At 36.4% G+C, this 15,665-nt stretch overlaps 1 protein-coding gene across 1 annotated transcript in view; it reads right to left on the minus strand.

The window, feature by feature from the left end:
- SLC25A13 (solute carrier family 25 member 13) overlaps window positions 1-15,665 on the minus strand; it is a 135,622-nt gene that overhangs the window by 25,640 nt on the left and 94,317 nt on the right. The window contains exons 12-13 of the mRNA XM_019533630.1: window positions 13,712-13,764; window positions 12,675-12,755 (exon numbers count right to left, since the gene is read on the minus strand). Coding sequence (XP_019389175.1) covers window positions 12,675-12,755; window positions 13,712-13,764 — 134 coding nt within the window. The remainder of the gene's footprint in view (window positions 1-12,674; window positions 12,756-13,711; window positions 13,765-15,665) is intronic.

Consider the following 15,665-nt stretch of genomic DNA (forward strand, 5'->3'; position numbering starts at 1 on the left):
CATGTTATACAGACACAGCATCACAGCAGGAAGGTCGGCAGCCTGGCTAGACCAACATCTCGTACTTGCCACTGCCAGGCATGGTCACTCTACCATATTATTTGATAGAAACAGTTTCAGCTGGAGAAACTTCCAACAAAAACTTTTTAAATCTCTGTCCTCATGTGAGGCCAACACTGTTGTCATTTACTGGGGGGGGAAGAGGGGGGTTTACATTGCACCAGAGATGTAATATGAACCTCAGGTCAGCAAGATGAGCCAGACAGCACCTGAGTACAATGTCCAGAAAGAGGTTTTGCCCACCCTCAGCTTCCCCTCCTCTTCAATTTGTAATATGCAAGGCAGACCTATACAAGGCAGCACTGAAGCAGCTCCAGTGATTGCATGAGCAGATGAGCGTGGCGCTTCAACCACAATGTCCACTAGTCATGCATATTAGTAGCTGTCTGTAGCTTGTCTACATTAGCACATGGAGCTCCTACTGTCAACAGTGCAATATTTTAGAGGAAAAAGTGCCTAACGTAGAAAAGGCATTATTACTTTCTAATTCAAGTATTCTCTGCAGTTTAATACTAATAGACTTTAATACGGCACTCATCACCATAGTATATTAGTGCCTCGCAGATTTTAATGGCTGTTCCCTCATAATGCCTTTGTGATGTAAGAGCTATTACCCCAAGTTAGTAAATAAGGAATCTGTAGTGGAGAGATCAAGTTACATGGCCAGAGTCACAAAGTCAGCCTGTGGCAGTGCCAATAATAGCATCCATATCCCTAAACCCCAGTCTACCAGCTGAAATCATAAGAACATCCTTCCTTTCTCCATACAGCATTTTTAGACTAGCTGAAATGAAGTGAATCACTCATGTCTTTCACCCACCGTAGGTATTGATATTGTCTATTTACACACAGATTAAACCTCACGAAAAATTGGCTCCTGTCAGTTTACTTGGCAAAAGTAGGTAGGAACTTTAAAATATCATTTTTTAAAAACTTTTCAGTAGAAATTAGATGCTGGACAGGCTCCAGTAATAATATTTAGTATCTTCATGCATCTTTCAAGAAGGCAGATATTGTTAACAACGTGCTTGGTCTGAAACTATCAAAGAATAAAAAGCAATTAAATCCAACCCACCTCAATCTTAAATGGTCTCCCTTTCATGGGTACCATATTACATGATCCCTTCTGGGTAAATTTTTGCTAACAGTTTAATATATGCCTTCTCTTTACTACATCCTAGCAACCCCTATTTTTCTGCATTTTGTCTTAAAACTTGCACAGTTCTTTAACTCTGAATTTTTTCAGCTTATCTGAAAAACAGCAAGTTAAAACTTCACAGTCTTAGCTGAAAAAGCAAGAATACTGCTTTTACATGTATAATATCCTTCAAGTAAAAATTCCCTCTAAATTATATACAAGATCGGTCTTTAAAGGGTGTGTCGTAATTGGGTCAGTATAACCCACAACAGGGTCAGTCTAAATGCATTCAATCACTGTACTGAAATCCTTCCTCCTTCCAAAGTCATTTTACATTTTACTCAGAAACCCATTATGATATTACTACAATACATAAATCATAATTTCTGTACTATTTCAGATTATCAGGAAAAAATGTGTAGTCAATAACATAGCATCATCTTGTGAGGAGTGAGATTGATTTGCAGGCATTCATACCACAAAGGCTATATAGAAAATGCACCACAGGACCTCAGTGCAAGCATCTAGCACCTGAACTAAAGACATAACATATCTAAGTCTCCGTTTACTGCATCATTTGAGCTTACAACTTAAAGTGATTCTTAATGCTTTATATACTAACAAACAGTATTTGTACCCTTTATTTGCTGTTTGACATAAAACTGAAAGTTATATATACATCCATATACCTATAAAATATTTAATATGCTTTAATATTATATATAAAAATAATATTACGGCACGTTAAATATTTTATAGGTATATGGATGTATATATAACTTTCAGTTTTATGCCAAACAACAAATATATAATATTAAGGCATGTTAAATATTTTATAGGTACACGGGTTAAAGTGGATTATTTAAACAAAGGACTGTTTTAATCTTTAGAGCTTCTCTTAACGCGACTCCACTCTGATCTGGGAAATTATGATATCATTAAACACCTCTCGATGGCAGTATAACCTTGTACAGTAGTATACACGTGTCTATCATATCCTTTTCCCTCTGCTCCCTGGGTGGAAAAGGAGGAATGGAAACAGTCTATGTATTTTCCTGCAGACAAAGAAAAAATGCATTTTGTCCTACAGGGGAAAAAAATTAATATACTTTATTTACATATATATCACCTAACTACATATCAGTGCAAGAAATAAATAAAATTGTTTTAGACTTTGCTATCTAATCAAAATCATCTAGTGAGCGCTACATGGTTATAAAGAGGTCTTTACCACCACTACGTTAAAAAGAATAGGCATTTCTTATCTTACTGTAGCATGGTATCGATATACTTACCAATTCAATGAATCAAAAGCACTTCTAAATATCTTCACATATGGAAATTGCTAAAAGGATGACATGTAAATTCTGGAGAATAACTTACCGTATTTACTTGAATCCAAAATTACATATTTTCCCCTTATCAACATGGAGGGAAAAGCCCTGGTCTTGGATTGGAGTACAAGGGGAGGGGAGCAAGCAGCTGCTATATATCCAACTCTGGAGCTCCAACTCCTGACCTGGGCTTGGAGCTCCAGCATCCTGGGACTGCTGCCACTACACCTACCTTGTGCTCCATGCCCCAGGCCAGAATGGGACCAGAGCTGTGCTGGTAAACAGCTGGGGAGAGGAGGATGGAAGCTCTGCAGGGAGAGGTAGGGGAGCAGAGGCCACAGGCACAGGAGCAGAGAGTGCATTTGGTAGGGGGAACAAGTGGGGTGGAGGTAGGCTGGGGAGAGGGGAACAGGCAGGAAATCAGTCCTCTTGCCTCTCCCTGCCGCTGCTTTCCACGCTATAGCGGTGAGGAGGAGGAAATGAATACAAAACAACCCTCCAGTAATCAGACTGTATACATGAAAAATTATAACAAATTATACCAAATTATTCCTGATAGTCGAATCCCAATCTGATAGAGAGGAGCTGCAGAGTGAGAAAAAAATGGCAGACAAGTTTGAGGTAATGCACATAACCTCTACTATCCATACACAAAGATAGGTCTTGAATTAGCTGTTATAACTCAGGAAAGAGACCTTGGAGTCACTGTAGATAGTTCTCTAAAAATGGTAGCTCAATGTATGGTGGTGACCAAAAGAGCCAATAAAATGGGCATCGTTAAGAAGGGTATTGAAAACAAAATGGAGAACACTGTCATGCCATTATAGAAGTCCATGGTATTCAAACACCTTGAATATGCAGGTCTGATCTCTGCATCTCAAAAAGGATGTAGTAGAATTGGAAAATGTAAAGAGAAGAGCAACCCATACTAAAGGACTAAAATGGCTAGGACTCTTCAGTTTGGAAATGAGAAGACTGACAGGACATACAATAGAGGTCTATAACATTATGAAGGGTTTGGACCAAGTGAACAGGGGACTGTTGTTCACCCAAGACCCAGAATACTAGAACTAGGAAAAAGCCACTGAAAAAAAGGAAGGTTTAAAACTAAAAGAGGAAGTATTTTTATGCAACATGTACTTAACTTTTGGAATGCACCTGCCACAGGAGGTGATGAAGGCCAATGGCACTGCCAGGTTAAAAAATAAACTAGATAAATTCATGGATGATGGAACTGTTAATAGCTGTTGAAAAGAATGGTTGAAAATGTTTCCTCTGGCATCTCTATCCAATAACGCCATGGACGGTAACAGATAGGGGATACATCACTCTCCATCTACCCAAATCAATGCTCTCCATCTAGCATCCATGCCTGCCACGGTTAAGAGACATAATACTGGGTCAGATGGACCACTGATCTGATCCATTATGACATTTTCTTATGCTCTTTTGTAAATTCTCCACATGTAGAATCTAATTATTGGGGGGTTGTCTTAAATTCAAAGTTGTTTTGGATATGAGTAAATATGGTAATTATCTAGAAGCAAGTTTTGTGGGATTTTATGTGGTGAGATTTAAAAGATCCTGCCCCGCCCCCAGAAAAAATCATACTTCAGTTTTTCCTTTCCACAGGTGTTATAATCAATAATACTTTTTTAGTAAAAAATAAAATAAGATTTTAGCAGCCCCAAAGTTATCTTCATCTTCTCTAGCCCATGATGTCTGTTGCTTTTTTTTTCTGTTCTACCCACTAAGGATGTATGCAGATTTACTGCATATTACAGATGTCTGCACATCTGCCATCAATACCCCACTCAGAAAGTTACCTCTTCAGTAAATGTAGCACCATACAGCTGGATAATGGCTAGTCATGTGGACAGCTGTGATTACTCCTACTGACTAAGAATTGTTCCAAATCTACCAATTATCTACTACCCCACCTCTTGGGCCTCCCATCTCCATCACATCCAGCTCACTTGTTCAGTTCATCCTCCTGGTCACATCATGTCATTTAGACAGCAAACTGTTTGGGGAAGGGGCTGTTGTGTATTATGCTTGTACAATAGGACCCAGCCTTCCTATCAGCTTCAGGTTCTATATATAAAGATTATATGTGCAATATGTGCTTTTTAAAAAATCTGTTATAATTTTAATTTGTGGAGTGGGGAGGAGAAAAATACCAAAAACTCCCACATTCATAACTATTACAAAAAAGAACAGAAAACAATTCCCAATAATGCTGTCTAGAGTGTAGCAGTTATTTCTTACCTGAAAAAAACCAACAGAGAAATACTGCAGTAAATACTGCTGACTTTTTAACAGTAACTCCTGGTTTTCTAGACATTACATAAAGCACATGTAATAATTACCCTAACCCCACCCACAAAATCCAAATATGCTGTCACTTTTCCAAACCATCAAACCTGTTTCAATTTCTACTTCAACTATTAACGGTCTACCTGGTAAATGGTTTAGAGCAGTGGTTTTCAACCTTTTTTCATTTGCTGACCCCTAAACATTTCTGAATGGAGGTATGGACCCCTTTGAATTGTAAGTATGGGTATTCACATACTTTTGATTGATCAGTCATCTTTTGCAGATCCCTTAGTCTGCAGACCCCCAGGGGCCTGCAGACCACAGGTTGAAAACCACTGGTTTAGAAAAATCCATGGGGTCCTTACATCCTGACAGTTACAAAGCACTACTTTTACTACTGATTTTTATATGTACTTAGTAATCCTAATTAAGGGCTAGACTCCATACACATAGTAAGAACTAGCTCTATGCTTTGTTTCTTTCAACTGCAATCTAATGAAGGTACTCAAAAGGCAGGAGACAGGAAAAATCAATCAGACGCAGAACACAGATTCACTAACAGTCCAGTGCCTCAAACCCTCTTTACAGGACTTGTTCAAACAACAAAAAGTTCAAAAAAAAAGGTTCTGGATGCATCCTGGAAAGACGCATGCCTTTCTGTATGCAAATCCCATCTTGTCTATTTGGTTCAAGTAAATTCAACTCTGCCAGACTAGTTAACCCTAGGCCCGAAAAAATGCCAAATACCTAAGAGCCAAGACATATTAAGATATTTTTTTGCTGGAACCCTTAAGCAGCAGCATTTTGGTGATAAGAGTGAGCTGCACTATTTCAAATGAAGAGTAATCTTTTTCCCTGGAAAAAAAACAATCATGTAAATGTAAACAAATTTTTCATTATTCTATTTTTCATTGATGTTTTAAATGAATTTTAACCTAATTTTTAACACAGTATTTCATTACCCACAAACTTGAAGTTTTGGTTAAACCATCAGTTGAAAATGGATAATCCTGGGCTTTTGTAAAAAAGAAGTCTTCTTGACAAGTATTTCAGATAGATTAATACACCCTGGATTATGAAGAAAAACAAATCAACTTTGAGTCCTTGAAACTGATATAACCGTCTTTCCGAAGATTTTCATAAGGCTATTTTGTCTGTTTTCCTACCAGATCTAGGGGAGATACCCGAACCAGCCTTTTCTTGTCTGCTTTTCTCTTCTCAGCAGGTGCTCTACTCACATCCTGTATGATAGGAAATTTCTCCTTATTCTCTTACACCAAGTATAGGGCTCTGCTTTTTCAGCTGCTACTGCTCATCCGTTCCTAGTAGGGGTTCCAGCACCAGTCTTCAACAATGGACGTTACATACAGCATATACATACTGTTACTATGAGTATATCTTCCTCTGCTTATGATCACTGATCAATGATGAGTAAGCCCAGCACGAGTCATACGGACATTGCCAGTTAGAGCTACATTTCCTCCATTCTAATCTGACTTGTTCTGGAATTTCTCTAGCTCTGGTGAAAAGATTTCAAATTTGGATGGCTTATAATGCTGAGAATGTTGCAGTCTCAGTGAATTTAAAGCTGGCTCATTAATGTCCACATGTAGGATAAACTGCGAAGCTGGCTCCTTCAAACATTCACTGTAAAACCTTGTAAATGGGATAATAATTACTATGTTTAAACAGAGAAAAAAGCATATTCCTACTGCTTTTTAATTATGATTTCTGAGACAACTGATAAAAGTTGTTGAAATGTCTTCACAATAATTTTTTAATGACGTGGCTAAACAGAAAAAAAATGGTTTATTTACAAGCTCTGACCAGTTTTGCATGGAAAAAAATAGTAGATCTGATATTTTCCACTTTATAGGTAAGACAATTCTTCAGAAGCCTAGCCAAGAAATCAAAGTGGAGCCTACTTGATTGGCATTATAAAAGCAATCAGGTTACAGACCTGTCAAATATGTTAACATTTGGCTCTGTCTGCTGTACTTGTCTATTTTGACTACATGGAATATCATTTAATGATTTACAGACCTTCCGTGTCTTAAGCTTTGACAATCGTATTAAAACTGTGACCTATTATTTTTTGGTCACATCATAAATAGCTTCACTTTTCTATTTGAAAATTAGATTTTAAATTCCTGATTTGGGTTGTTTTTTTCTTTTTTGACCAGTACTGGTAAATATTAAAAGCTTCAACTTCCTTAGAGGGAACAGGAAGGGGAAGAGGAGAAAATAGTAGTAACTTAAAAAAAAACATGTTTGGGGCAATAAAGTATCTTGCCAATGCTATAACTTCAAAGTGGTTGTTGCCAAACTAACAGTAAAACAATGTTCCAAGTATTTAAGCACATTCATTGGAGAAACAGTATCCTTTAGTCCATGGATACTCTGTTTTTACTGCTTGAAACAGTCAGCTTAATCCCTTTTCCCAAACTGTTTTATGATCTGTAAAAAAATTTATTACTGGAAAATTAGTATTTTTGATTTTTCATAGTGAATATCATATAAAGATGTACGTTAAATTCACAAGATAAAGAAAAAATATAAAACTGTATAAAAATCACCACTTTGAACAGGTATTTCATAGGTATAATTAATGTTAATAGGAAAGGCAATTTTAAACAAGTATGGCAAGGCTGAAAAGTCAGGATTATTAGAAAAATAAAATACACACCTACAAGCATAGGGGGGAGGGGTGAAGATGGAGGAAAACTATGCTGTGAACTCCTCCACCTGTATTTTAAAAAATACCCTAGGTACAGCACCCTGAAAGAACTACCCCTGGCCTTGCAATATAGTGTCTACAACTAATGTTGGGGGAAAAATTAACTGGAAATAATTCAAACGTAAAACTCCTGAAATACATCTAGATTGACCAGGTAGCACCTGTTAAATTAAATTTGGGTCTGGAGCCAGATACATGTACTAGAGCTATATGGCTCATATATAGTTATGACTTACTGTGTATGCGTAAATTCTAAGAGAAGGGTACATTATTTACAGCTGAATAAAGAGGCATTTATATTAAGAGATGTTTAAGTTAATAAACGGACAAGTTTAATTTGAACTGGTGATGAAAAGAAGCTAAGATCCAACAAAGTCCTTCCTTAAAACAAGATGGGGGGGGGGATGGGATTCATGAACATATCCAACTCCCCTTGACACTAATGGAAGTTATATGCATGTATGGAAGAGAGAACAGCCCTCAGAGTTAATCTGTTAAGAGTTCATAAAGTGCACTCCATTTCTTTTCATAGTTAATCCTGGCAATCATAAAGAATACTGTTGTTTCACTATTTAAACAAACTGTACCAGAACTTAAAGCTTTAAAAAAAGATACTGTTTTATATTTTTTTTCTAGACATGTCACTCTCTCTCTCCCCTACTGCCCCCCCATACGCACACAATTTTTTCCTGCCATACAGCAGTGAATTTCTTTTTAACCATAACCCAGACTTCCCTGCCAAATAAAATAAGTTTATCAGATTTAAGTTTCTGCACACTGAAAACAAGAATGGCACCTCCAGTTTCCTTTAGTCTACAGTCTTGTCAAACTTTCTGGATTCTTGCAGGCAAGACATCCAAGGGTCTGGGAGTTGGAGTCCCTCTGCTTTCTACCTTGACTACAAATGCTAGAGAAAGAACAAACATAATTCATAGGACACTACTGGACTCATCCTTATTGCCTTCCATAACAAAAAGCAACATTGTAAGCAATAATATAACATTTTTCAGTATGATTAATTGTTTGACACAAATTACATGGAATTGCATTGCATGCCACTTTTTAAAACTAATTTTGGATGGGATTGTGCATACTTTCTGGTTATGCAAATCTGTGAATCATACCAATACCTAATTTTTACGTTCCATTTCAGAGTTAAGATTGTCCAAGCACATCCAGTATATTTGAACGTTATTATAACAGTGATAATGCCTCTGAAACAGTCCTGACAGCCTATATAAAATCAGATCTGTCTGGGACATGTGGTCATACTTTTCTACATGATTTAAACTGGGTAATAGAGAGCACACAGAGATAGTGCATGTTCATTAAGGGGCCAAAAACCTTCTGCTTTGTAACATTTCTTGCTAAACTTTAGGTCACTGATTTATATGGATATTTGTACAGTTCAGAGATGTTCTTTAGCTGATTTCTTTCAGTAGGACTGCTTTACTTTTTCCTACTCTTGCTAATGAAGAATCCAGGGATTTTTCAGTATATTTTACTGTGAGACTTCGCCTTCTTTTTTGTCCTGGCAACCAGGACCAACTTGTGTTGTTCCAAAGAAAGGGACTAGCATGTCAAGTTGTTCATTCTGCCATCATTTCATTTAGAAAGAAAATTGTAATAATGAAGAAAACAAATAGAATGCTCATAACAGAGGTATCTTTTTAAGGACAAACGAGTCCAAGTCATTTATGCAAATACAGCTTCTCGATAATGATTATGCCCCAAAAGGAGGGCTTGATTTACTTAAAATGTGTTAATCATTTAACAGCAATATGCAGCTACACTCTATATAAATAATCATTTTTCAAAATATAATCAATCTTCTACATTTTGTTACTCCCCTTCTCTTAGTGGTATATTGCTAATGATGTAGTATCTTATTAAGGTTTACATGTCAGCACCTTTCTTTAGAACAGTTACCACTGTGAAATAAATTGAAAGATGGAAAGAAAAATGTTTTTTATTTTGAAACTAAAGATTATAGCCATTATGAAAGAAGCTCAGGCTGCACTTACAGCCATAAACTCATCCTCTTGTTACAACTGCCTTCAAGGATTCTACGATATTAGGACAAACACGTGACACATTTTTCACTTTTACATTGGAAGAAATTAGCCTGTCCTTCCTTTACATACCTTTAGCAGAGCACTATGTTATTAGACAGCAGACTCTCTTGAGAGAGGTTATTCAGGATTCCCATAAACTGCAGGAATCCCAGAAGGACTCCCACAATAGCACCAAATATAAGGTAGGGACCACATCTCATAAGGACTGTAGAGCATTGTGCAAATGACTGTTGCATAAATATTAATACATTATAATAAATATCAGCAGTGACTTCACAGTAGCAAAATACCTTCGAAATGAGGAAACAAAATTTAGAATATCTGATTCAATAGAGCAATTTACACATCAACTCTCCTCAAGCCACTATAGCAAATATAATCTATAAAGGTTATATTTCTAATTGTGTTTTAGGACTTTTTAAAAAAATCTCAGACAAGCTACCACTTTCATCTTCACATAAATAAAAGCTATGAAACAGGCTGTTAACTGAACTAAGTACCATGAGGTCATGAGGCAAAGATTTTTCTGCATTTTTTTTTTGCAGGAGAGAAAACAGTTTACAAAACAGAAAAAGGCTTGTTCAATGAAACAAGCAGCTTTAGTTACAAGTGCAAAAGTCAGCCATGTGTACTAATTCTCAGTAATTATGATGCAAGGTGAGCTCCCAAGGGACTTAAAAGTCAATGCCTGGCAATGGTTGGACAAACAGCAGAGTGGAATTGCTCAGGTGATACTGACCTCTTCAAAGCCCTTTGTATTACCGAAGAGCCAAACATTTGCAGGAGTTCCTTGAGCCATTTGGTCATCCCTTTTCTTAGAGCTGAATGTTAAAATATGTTCAAGGCTGGATCTAAACCAAAATACTAAGATTTACCTTAAAAGATTGTAGATTTCCCTAATATGGTTGCCCTCCCCATTTAAGATGAATCATGACACTCTTGGAATACTTGGAAAACTGTAGGATCATGACTGACAAAGAACCAAGACCGGGTCTTTGCTACTGTATATTTGCCTCTGTTGTAAAAGATGATTTTGTTTAATGTTGAAGTAAAAGTCTAAGCTGGCATTTTCAAAAGCATTCAGGTACCAGTCTCACTCTATTCCCACTGCAGTCAGTGTAAAACTGAGGAGTGCTAATGAAATCAAAGGCCAATGTAGTGCTGAAAGTTTTGAAAATCCCACCCTGGGTGTCTCATATTCTAAGCTTATATTTAGATCCAGCTAGGGAAGTGGATATCCTTTTCCCCAATAACTGGGCATCACTTCTGATGATAAATCTGTGCTTTATACCTGAAACAGGTACACAAAAATACCTGAGACCACCTGCAGGAAGACAAGTTGCAACTAGCTGTCTGGCACTAAACTATCCACTTAAGTGAAACACTTTTTAATTAAAGACGACTCAGGGCATTTTGCTACATCTGACAGAACTTTATGTAGAATCTCATTATTAATGTTATATTTCAAATACCAACTAGCATAATCCAACATTTACAGCATTTTAAAAATATTTCTCAAGCCATTTTCCTCTTAAAGCAGAGCCTTTATTTACAGTGAAGCTGGTAAAACAGCTTCTCACTGCATTCTCACATATGATAGGGCACAGTGAAAGAGTTAGTGCTACTTGTACCTAATAAAAAATAAGAAACTGTCAATTAAAGTAACCCTTAAGATTCAATTAGACACAAAGTTAAATTTGAAGATTTGTACTGAATGATGGAAACATAACTTTACCATACATAATTTTTCCTAGTGGGTAGGACAAAAGTTTTACATCTACAAGTACTTTACTGCATTTTCCTCTCATTTACTGTGTGTTTTTTATTTAGCACTTTAAAGACCCACATTCTTTTTATTCCCTCCTGAATGCTCCTAAAATTACAGAACAAGGGGATCCTACCTGGCAGTCTATGACAGGTCAGTGATCAAACAGAAGGAGCAGTCAGACAGCAGCCAAATCCTGCCCCATCTCATGAGAATTTCAGAAAGCCAGAACTTCTCAGCCTGCATTTCATTCAAACAAACTTCACCCTGAGGCTTAGGTAACCATAGTGTGCTCTTTGAAAGCACGTACAGAACGAAGCTCTACACCTCTTGATGTTAAGATAGAATACTTTGGCTTTTAGTTGTTGTTTAGTGAAGTTTTTAGCACAGGTAGGACCTGCTTTAAAACCTGACCTCATCTGTCCTATGACAGCAGAAACTTAAAGTTAGATTGAAAATATATCAGCCCCTGCACTGCCCCAGTGATCAAAGCCAGTTTAAATAAACAGTGTTCTTTATCTTTAAAGTGCACTAGTCTTTGAACAAGAGTTCATTTTACTTCAAGTATTTACATTTACTTGAACATAATCAATACACCAGATAAAGTGAGCCTTAGTGTGAATAGACCACACTAAACCAAAATGTAAAATACTGTCATATACAAAATGAATCATTTACTGTTCATTAAGATACTATTTTGCACAAGGAAAAAAATATCTATTTTTTAAAGCAGTGGATTTTAAATACAATCTACATTCAGCAATACATTATGCAATGAGTTAACAGTACACAACCCACGTCTGCCACGAACACATGGAAGCACAAGTAGCTTTTGCCATTTACAAAGCCAATATCACTGAAAAAAGTGAAAATTAGTGGGTGCAATACATCTTTAGGGCGGGTGCCATGGTGGGCAGGTATCAGAGTGAAACAATGCACTAATCATTAACTTCTGGAAAGGTTAGCATGAATCCTGCTCAGACCACAAGCTCCAGCCAATGTGCTTTTATTAAGGAAACAGCTTCTAAGCTGTGAGGAATTACATGGAGAATTTAACAGGCAAGAAGCACAGAAACATTTACCCTTCCATCAAGAATGGTTGGACTATCTAGGAAAGAACTGAGTTGCTCTAGCAGATTCTGTCCTTGTACTGGATCTGTGGTTAAACACAAGCCTTAGTCCACAGTTTCATTATATATTAAATACTTAAATCTCTCACAAATGTAGGAAATGTAAAGGAGGTACTTACACATCCGCCAGCAAGAATTTCTGCTGCCAATGGGACTGAGCCGTCTTTTTTCATAAATTTATCTCTCACAAAATCATTAACCTCAAGAAAAATGTTATGAAAGCCAATAAATGATAGGAAAGTGCAATTTAAATATAAATTTCATGCAAATTTATTTGAAAATTAAAATCAATCCAAATGTTATATCCCTCATTGAACTACCAAACAATATTAAATCAATCTGACATCGTATACAAAACATTACAAAACTGACTAATGCCATTCTTTCAAGGAACAGCTTTTAGTATCATGGAACACAGTTTTAAATCATTTAATACTTACCACTTAGGAATCTCAAAGAAACTTGCAAGCATATACAATACTAAATATATAGCAAAATGGAAAGCTATTAAATGATTTAAAACTGGATTCCAAGATGCTGTCAGGTTTACAGCAATGGTAGCTTAATTTTAAAAAATGTGCATTACTGGCTTTTGTGTATAAACAATGTGTTATGATTAGGTTATACTGAGAACATTTTAATGCCTTCAAAATATTCAGGACATCTAAAATTAAATGCTAAAGAGCAGTAAATGCACAGAAGAAGAATACATGGCAACAGGTTCCTTTCATAGCAGAGTTCTTTGTTATGCCAGCACTACTTATATTAACCTAGGAATTAAACACAGAAATACTGGTTATGGGAAACAACAAAACAAAACATGTATTTCTTTGTGACAAGAAACAAAAAAAAAATCAAGGTCTATACTATTTCATAACAAAGAGCAAAACTAGAAAATTATGCAGACTTTATACCTTTTGAAATAAACCCTAAAATGTTAGGTTTCAATCAGACCCTTTTCACAAATTCAAGTATGCCATTTGCAATGCCCACAGGTAAGATATGACCAACTGCTGTACCCTTATCTAACAAAACCCAGGAAGTATACTAACACATACTCCAGTACACTAAAGGACAAAAAACAGAAAAGTATTCTCTTAAGAAATTCAGATATTCAAATTCTGGCTAAATACAAAACCACTCCTCTCAGACTTACTGTAAGTTTTATAGCCTTCTCCGGGGCTACTCCCAATAATTGTGGTAAAAGACCTGTAAACATGAAAAAGAGAGAGCTTAAATGTATTAAATAACTTAGTATTAACTTAACAAAATCAACAGCTTTATGCAAAGATCACCACCTAGAAATGGGGGCAATTTTTAGGCAATTTTCTGCTATTACATTTAATGAGAGTACTTAAACATTCCATTTCAAGAACAAACTTTTTGCTGCCACATAATGTCAAAGTAACTTCCTATCTGTATTTAAGTTACTTTTAGGGTAAAGTAAACTACTAGTATTAGCAATGTAAAATCTATAACCAATGCAGGCTTACCAAATATAATTCAGTCTTTTCCTCTGTGCTTAAAAAATTGTTTTTTGTTACTCCAACACACAAGTTAAAGTAAGTAACTCTTTCAATAGGAAACAAGCTGCCTTCATTTTAAAAATCAAGACAGTAAACTGTTTTGCCAGTATAAAACAATGACATAAGTTAGCAGGGATCTCCCAAATGGATACAAAAAGAGAGCACAGTAAAGTAACACAATCAAACATGCTGTATATCTACTCTAAGTCAGGAACTTAATCTAAAAATCTTAGTCTCTAGTTCTTACACATTGCGAATTATAGTATTTAGCTGCCAGTACATGATATTTCTTATTTCTCCTGTTTAAAACACTTATCTGTGAAGCTGGAAGTGTGAATCTAACCAGAGACTGTTCATATTAAGGAAACCGAAGGTAGGCTATTTTCGTAAGAATTTAGTTGCATCCAATTCCAAAAAGGTGCAGAAAAAACTTAAGGGACTTGGTTAGAAGTCTGTTTCATGGCACTATATGCAGCTGCAGCAAGTAATTACACACACATGATTGTAGGAGCAGGCTTCAACTATTTCTATAACAGAAACTGCACACTTATGGGGAAGATGCACTAAATCAAATATTTGCAATTCTCTTCAATTTTCTGTTTGGGTAAGGAGGCTGTTGTCAAAGGAGCCTGCTTACCAAAGAGTATTTTCCCACAGTACTGGTTATTTAGATGACAGGCTGAAAAACACCTTAATTTGATTCAATGATTGTTCAGTCCTGCTGTCACCCTTCAGCTTTTTGGGTTGCTAACAGCATATGTTTGTAAGGGACAGCTAGTCACAAACAGTATCATTTGATTTGTTGTTCAGAAGCAGCCAGCCAAATTTAGGGTTATTTTTTTAAATTCAAACCATTCTGCATTTTAAGAAGTAAAAACGATATATGTGACAGATACACATGAGACTTTACATTATATTGTTATATTGGCCAAAATCTCTTTGTAATTCCTATGGTAATAATGGCTTTGCGGCAACTATTTAAATGTGCATTACCAACAGAACTGAGAGCATTATCCTAGAAGTTGGACACACACACTCTCTCTCTTCCCCCCCCCTTTCTCCCTCCTACATTTACTTTTGGCAGCCTTTTAACAGCCAAATCAAACTCGCATTTCCAGGGTAAATCTGGGGATGGTTTCTTTCTACCCCAGTTTCTGATGCTACAAATGATTACAGGAAGAAAAAACAACATCAACAAAAAAACACCCACAGGAAAAATGTGTTTATCTTGGTAAAAGTTATTTCTTCCCACCTGCTCTTCCTTAGTACTTAACACCCCTCCCCCTCCCACAAATGTTTTCACTCAAAATTTGTACCAATATTCAACTTCAGAAAGAAAGTTTCAAAGCCAAAATTTAAAGTTCTAAAACAAATGAAAAAACAAAGAAACCCCCCTTTCTAGTATGAAAATGATTTGGTAAATTTAATTTGAAGTGTTACTGCATATACCCCCTATAGCATGTACCGTATTTTTCGGACCATAAGACGCACCTGACCATAAGACGCACCCAGTTTTTATGGCAGGAGAGACTATGTGTGCCGGTGGCCGGCCATTTTTATTGCCGGCTCCCGGCCACCGGCACA

The sequence above is a fragment of the Crocodylus porosus genome, unplaced genomic scaffold, assembly GCF_001723895.1.
Source record: "Crocodylus porosus isolate Cpor-Errol unplaced genomic scaffold, CroPor_comp1, whole genome shotgun sequence".
In the NCBI taxonomy this organism is placed as follows: Eukaryota; Metazoa; Chordata; order Crocodylia; family Crocodylidae; genus Crocodylus; species Crocodylus porosus.